At 47.6% G+C, this 7,033-nt stretch overlaps 1 protein-coding gene across 2 annotated transcripts; it reads left to right on the top strand.

Moving 5' to 3' along the window:
• The first annotated feature begins 2,616 nt into the window (after positions 1–2,616).
• Positions 2,617–4,992, top strand: TMEM74 (transmembrane protein 74). 2 transcript variants are annotated; one of them, XM_084512122.1, is made up of 2 exons: positions 2,617–2,953; positions 3,812–4,992. In XM_084512122.1, exon 2 carries the CDS (start codon positions 3,970–3,972, stop codon positions 4,918–4,920), a length of 951 nt encoding a protein of 316 aa, XP_084368248.1. In that variant the 5' UTR covers positions 2,617–2,953; positions 3,812–3,969; the 3' UTR covers positions 4,921–4,992. The 2 variants fall into 2 exon arrangements, with proteins under 2 accessions (XP_084368248.1, XP_084368247.1); XM_084512121.1 differs by having other exon boundaries at positions 3,764–4,992.
• Positions 4,993–7,033: the final 2,041 nt, after the last annotated feature.

Below are 7,033 nucleotides of genomic sequence, written 5' to 3'. Positions count from 1 at the left end.
TTATTCAGCATTAAGCTCTATTCAAGTGAAAATGGAAAGTTTATGCAACAGTCTCCCTAGACTTCTCTGAATATATTGTGCTCTGAGGCACACTGGCTGGAGTGCACCTTATCTTAGAAGCTATGCAGCCTTGCAGCACTTGCATGGGGATCCGAGGTCCTGTAACTATGTGGGATGAGGAACTGAAGATTCTGCAAACCCAAGGGCAGCAAAGGACTCCACTGAAAGTTAGGGATACAAAGGAAAAAAAAAAAAAAAAAAGTGTTTGGGGGAATGCTTCACTGAGGAACCCACCCAGCACTGGAAGATTACCTGGACTGGTAAGAGCAGGCAGAATATTTCTAAACCTATCCTTCATCACCCCATGATGGGATGCATCACTCAGAAAACTGGTTCCAGTTTTGCCTGTTTTCCCTGACTTATTCAGGGCTCTTGTGGCCCTTAGCCCTACAAATACAAACATAGATGGAGTGAATCCACTTTTAGATCCTCACAAGCCTTCTTCCAGTCTTACAATGAGCACAGTTTACCCAGCACAGAAAAGTCATCTACCTGATGACTTTTAACTAGAGTTCAGAGACTCATTTTTAGTTGGGCCAACTGGAAGAAGGCTCCCAAGCAGGTCTAGAGCATGGTTTAGATTCAGCCCCATGTATCCAAACTAAGACACCTTTATTAGTATGCTTTCACATCCCATACCCTCACTGTGCTGCTACCACAGTGAAGTTCTGTTTCTGAAAAGACTTTATGATGTGGTAGGCTGCAACAGAGAGAACAAGGCTCATCAATGCTGACAGTCTACTCCAGTCTTTTATTCCTGTCCCATTGTGTGTCCATCACTCTGTTTTTTATCTCTACGTGGCCATTTTTTTTCCGTGACAAATGTTCTTACTTCCTGCCCTTGCTTGATTAATCTTTTCACCAGCTGTATTTGTGTTTGCAGAGTATGTGTTGCTATGCATTCATCTTACCACCTCCACACCTCAGAGCTTTGGCAACAATCACTTACATTCTTTAAGCAAAAATGCTGTTAACTCTTTGCATCCAAAGGAAGAAAAAGAAATATCAGAATTATGGAGTGTGACTAGACAATGATTTCGCTACAGTCACTGTAGGTGGCAAATAAGATACAGCGTCACCTGGGAAGATGTAAGAGACTAACCAGCATTTGGACTGACAGAGTCGTGGTTCCCTCTCCATTTGCTCCTCACTTTGTGGAACCGTAATTATTAGCAACAAATTAATATACATGCCCAATACAAACTGGCACACAATAGGAGGGAGAGTGGGTGGCTGCTCAGCAAGAGGTTTGTGTGGGGGTAAATAACAAATAACTGCAGTTCTAGCAAATGCTTGAGAATAAGTGTTGTAGCTCCCTGGTTTTGAAGGATCAATGACATGGCCATTTGTTGTGCTCTGACAATAATTTCCTGCCTTTGTATCGGTTGTCGGGAAGAAACTGCCCACCCAAGGCCTTGGCAGATAGTGCTGAGGCCCAGGAGAGGTGCTTGTGTTCTTCCAGGCTGCTTTGCTGGGGCTGAACACCAAGCTTTCTCCTGTCAGTCACTTAATTAAGACTTGTCTGTCAGATGTGGCAGGTGCAGCCCGCTGTATATTCCTATCCTGCTGTTTCCCAAATAGAAATGTTCTGTAGCCTTAAAGAGCGCTTGTTTCTGGGTTTGCTTTGCTTTAGAGTATTTGAACAGTTTGTAGATCAGCTTGTTTGTTTGCTTCTTTGATTAGGTTTTATTTGCTTCTTTCTATTTATTTCAAACAGGGTGTTACAAAGAGCTCCAAGGACAGTCTGCACTCTTTTCCCCGTTCCATAATTTTCTCCTTACAATTTTTCTTCAAAGAACAAATAATACAGCATTCAATGCATTGAAACTGTGCTCTGCTAATGGAAACATGGCCTGGAGCTGCTTCAATAACATGGGCCAAGCAAGCCCAAAGCATTGAGCCGTCTCAGATGGGCACTGGGGAAAAATTCTTCTGTGGGAGTCTCCCATTATTGCCGTGTCCTGATGGTTTTGACATTCATGAGGGCTATTGCCACAAAGATTAGAATATTCTGTGCTTGGTCTTTGAGCGTCGGCTGGATTTGTCCTCAAAACATTGGTTTGTTCGCCTAATACAGTGTTTCAGAACTGGCAGAGTCATTACACGGAATTGCCATGTTCCCTCATGCTGGGACAACTCCTTGAGTCAGTCTGTCCTCTCTTCTGCCTGGGGTGGTTTCTTTCCAGCTTGCTTTACACCTTGTGCCCCTGCTTTCCTCCCCGGTAGCCAGGGAGGCAGGTGCTGCTCCCCTCTTCTTCCTACGGACCCCCTCATTTCAGCTCCACACTGAAAGTCTTTCCCTCCACACCCCCCAGAGCCCGGTGTCCTCCGATAAACCTTCATCTCAGCTCCACAATTTATTTTCACATCCCAGTTCATCACTTCAGAGAAGGCACCGACAAGAAAAGTCAGCAAAGGTCCGTGCCAACCGGTCGTTATTTTTATTGTGCCTTTTGCCAGCAGAGTTTTTAATGTTCCCTTTATGCCTGCCACAGAAAGCGCGTGACGGCGGGTGGCGAGCCTGATGTGTTCCTGAGATTTCTCTGCAAGTCTGGCAGCGCTGAGAACGTTTCTCCAGGTCTCACCCCTCGCCGTGCCGTGAAAGCAGCGTTATCATCACCACCCCGTCCAGCCCACCGCCAGCTCTCGTGGTTAGGGAAACACCACCCCGTGCGTGCCGACACCCGCAGCGGGCATCCTTGAAGGATGCACACCGGTTCCTTTGGGGGACCAGGCGGGTGTGTGGAAGGGGGGGGCTGCCAGGCCAGGCACCCCCACCCTCCCGGCTGCGGACTACAACTCCCAGCGTGCCGCAGCCGCAGCCCGCCCGCCTCCTCTGGGCACGGCGCTGCCCGGCTCGGCTCGGCTCGGCGCTGCCGGTGGCCGCGGCGGGGTAGGTGGCGTGCGAGCCCGCGCGTGTGCGTGTGCAAGCCCCGCGTGTGCATGTGCGAGCCCCGTGTGCGTGTGTCCGCCGCGCCCCGCCTGCCTTGCCCCGCACATGGGGTGCTGCGGGTGCCGCGCATCCCCCGGGCGGTGCGGGCTTTGCGCCGGGGGTGCGGGGAGTTGGGCTGCGAGGGGGGGAATAATGAATTAATTGCGGACTGGGAGCGATCTCCGCCCTTGAGCCCTCCGGTCTCCGAGGCGGAATTGCATTCCCAAAGCTCTTAATCAAACGGGAGATCTGCTGTAGGAAAGCGCTGCTTTTCCCGTAGGATTATCAGATTTCCACCGGAGAATGCAGATCCTGGATTAGGGGGCTGCGTGGGATTTGCGTGTTTCTTTCTAATTAGTCTGTGCGTCTGCGGTTCAAATCCTTAATTCGGAGAGGGGAAGTTACTTACTGCTGAAAAAAAAAAAGATGCCTTTTTTTTCCCCCTGACATTTTCTGCAGTTATTCGGGTTACCCCGTGCTCTGTAGATGACTTACTGCCTTAATTGGATATCGGTGTCAAAGGTTGATTAGACTCCCTAATAGATTTTGGATCTGCAAGCGGATTGCAGTTTTAAGTTCGTGGTTAAAACAATTGTGTTTGCCATCTCCCCTCGAGCAGTTGAGAGGGAGACTGATGTATTATATTTGTGTTATCTGCTCTTTGGTTTATTAACGTACCATCAGGAGGTTGTCGGGCTTGGCTTTGTTGTTGTTTTGTGTTTTGTTTGTGTGTTTTGTTTGTTTTTTTTCCCTTTGCTATTTCATTTGCAGACTGAAAAGAAATGAACGTCAGAGGGGATTTGTTTAATCATTTAACAGCTGACACAAGCCATGTCCCTAACAAAACGCTGCTGAAAGAGTAGAAGATTTCTGGGATACGGCGGCTCCGGTACCATGAAACCGCTCCAGTGAGTCAGGGGCAGCGCCTGCTGAAGGATGCAGTAGCCCAGGAGTCCGGGCTCGCCGGTACGAGGCCGATGGCCTGCATGGAGCTTCTCTACCTGGCCGAGGAGAGCAGGCAGGGGTCCCTGGGCACCACTGCAGGCTGGAGCCTGCCTTCCTCTCCCTATGAACAGCAGCAGCAGCATGAGAGGGGTGAGGTGGACCCCAAAGCAGCTTCTGCCGTAGCAGCCCTGCACTGTGAAAGGAATTGCAAGCCCTCAGAGAGGGGCTCCGTGGCTGAGCCCGCCCCGGTTCCCCTGTCCTCCGCCTCGGGCCCCTCGCCCTGGGAGCACCCGGCACCCCCCAGCACCTCCCAGCCTTGCCACCTGCCCAAGAGCCTCCCGGGGGAAGGGGATGCAGGGAAGAAGAAAGCCTGCTGCTGTGCCCAGGAACTCGAGACGTCATTCACCTACGTGGATGAGAATGTGAACCTGGAGCACGCAAGAAGTCCCCCTAGTCCAACAGGCTGTCGGGATGCTCCTCAGCAGCGCTCCTGCCGGGAGCTGCCACCCGAGTGGGTTCATGATTCCCCTTCGCTGGTCTCCGAGGAGGATGACACGGCCTCGGAGGCGGCAGCTGGGAAATCCGTGGACTATGGGTTCATTAGTGCCATTTTGTTCCTCATTAGCGGGATTTTGCTGGTAATTATTTCCTACGTGGTACCCAGAGACGTGACTGTGGATCCCAACACAGTGGCTGCCCGGGAGATGGAGAGACTGGAGAACGAGAGCGCCAGGATCGGGGCTCACTTGGACCGCTGTGTGATCGCTGGGCTGTGTCTCTTAACCCTGGGGGGAGTGGTGCTCTCCAGCCTGCTGATGATGTCCATGTGGAAAGGGGAGCTGTACCGGAGGAGCAGGTTTGCATCCTCCAAGGAGTCTGCGAAGCTCTATGGGTCTTTCAATTTCAGAATGAAGTCTGGTGCAAATGATAATATGCTCGAGCTGTCGTTAGTTGAGGAAGATGTGCTTGCCATAGATAATTAGAGTGGTCATGATTTTTAAGGCAGCGTTTCTATGAGAAAACATGTTTCATTAAAGAAAACAGATGTGGCTAAAGATAGCTGGTGATGCATTTATTTGTCTGACAATAATGTTTTTTTCTTAAGCTCTATAATCGAATGTTAACAGTATATGAGCACTTGTTGTAAAGGGAAAACATGCCAGAGAAAATGCAATTGATATGAAATAATGAAAACTACTTAATAAAAAGAGATTTGTGGTGAGTAGGTTCCGTAGGTAACTCCTTTATCCTAACATAAAACATTCCTTTGGTGTCTTGCCTATATAATTTTCTTATTATTCCCATACAGAACAGGAGTGACCTTGACACCTTGGAAACTGTTAATTGCTGCAGTCTTCAGAGGGATTACTAACAGCCTACTTGATGTCATGTTAAAAAGTGGGAATAATAATCAAATAGCAAGGCTGATGTTTAATTATGAGAGATGCTTTTTATCCTTTAACTTTAAGCTGATCCCTTATTTTCTGTGAATGAGACTTAATGGAAAAAAAGACCACTTGTTCATGATTTACCACAAATCTCGCATATTTTCAGACAATGGTACAATTGGTGGTGATTATTTAAAATATAAAGATAAAAGGCAAAGGGCAGGGAACCATATGGCTCATGATGGTATTGGTAAGAGACAAAAGGTTCTTTCAACTTGAGGTCAGTGGTTCCATTTCAGTTCAGATTAGCCATGATTGATAGTCATTAACTTCTGATAGCTATAGCAGCCCATATAAAAGAAGTTTAGTTCCTGGTGGACAGATGTCTTTGTATGAAAACTGCCATAACTTGAATTCACTGACCTCTTGTTTGGAGTCTCAAAGACCCAAAGAGTAAAAAAGCATTGGGATGCAGAGACTGAACACTTCTCCTTCAGTATGGATGCCAGAAGAAATTCAAGCTCAGCTGAAGGGCTTTGCTTATACTGGGCCTGTCTGCATCACACTAGTCCTTTTGAAACTTCAGTTTTATGTCACTAGGCTGCCAGCCTTCTCATAACCGGAAAGAAAAGGTCAGGATGGAGCTTCTGGGGCTCGTTCAATATAAACCAAATTATTTATAAAAAATACATTGTCAGGAAATACAAAGGTTAAATATCAGACAGGTGGACTGTCTGACATAGGACTTAGTTAAAACAGAGTATGATCAAGAATACATGATGCTATTATTCACAGTTACATAGCAAAGTAGCCAAAAACCTGTACTGCTGATGGTATTTACTTTAGTATCAGCGTGTTTGTGTGGAGTGGTGTTCTTGTGATGCTGGGAAAAACAACAAGGATTGTTGTACGCACTGCTGTTATTTCTTAGTGAACAGTGCTTAATATTATATATGTCCTAGACCCTACCAAAGCTGAACATGAGTGAAGAGCTCTGTCTGTACAGACCCTGGCTGTAGAGTCACAGTAGAAACACTTGTTTCACTGTCACAGCCTTGTCAGTCATGTTTAAATCTCAAACATCGGGAATATAAAATCTTGTACAAATGAGACTTTTTCTTTCCTGCTGTGATATATCTGAGAACAATCTTAGGAAGAGGTGGCAACATGAGGTTTAGAATAACAAGAAATCCTCCTGCTCAGGTGGTGCTGGGACCTGGTGTTTTTGACATCGCTTTCTCCCAGTCAGAACTCCCAGGGCTTCTGGGTTTCCTTCTCAGTCTAGTGTGACTGGTGGAGGTCACAAATACTGCCCTGCTCTATTTTGGGAGGACAGCCTGATGTGAGAGTTGGAGCACACTGGCTGGTGTGACTCAGAGCAGTGAGAGGAAAAACTGTATTTTACACCTGAATGAGACTGTTTATGGTCCCTTCCCAGCCATCATTACGTGTGCCAGGGGGACCACCTGTTTTCTGTCTTCTGTGTGTTAATTGTGCCCCAAATTATGGTATATCCAAAAAATGGATTTTTCAGTCTGCAGAAATTACACGAGTGGCAGGTAGAAATGTGGGGTCCTTGTGCAGGAAAAGACCGAAGACTGTTCTGCCATCTCATTCAAGCCCTCTTTGTTCACGTCAGGAGGCACATGCCTGTGCCTGGCACTTGCCTGTGTTCAGTCCCTTGTGCTCACTGGTTGTGGGTGCTCGT

The sequence above is a fragment of the Aythya ferina genome, assembly GCF_964211825.1.
Source record: "Aythya ferina genome assembly, chromosome: 2".
NCBI classification, from domain to species: Eukaryota; Metazoa; Chordata; class Aves; order Anseriformes; family Anatidae; genus Aythya; species Aythya ferina.
The sequence above is the reverse complement of the archived record's forward strand: the minus strand, read 5'-3'. Positions and strand labels throughout refer to the sequence as shown.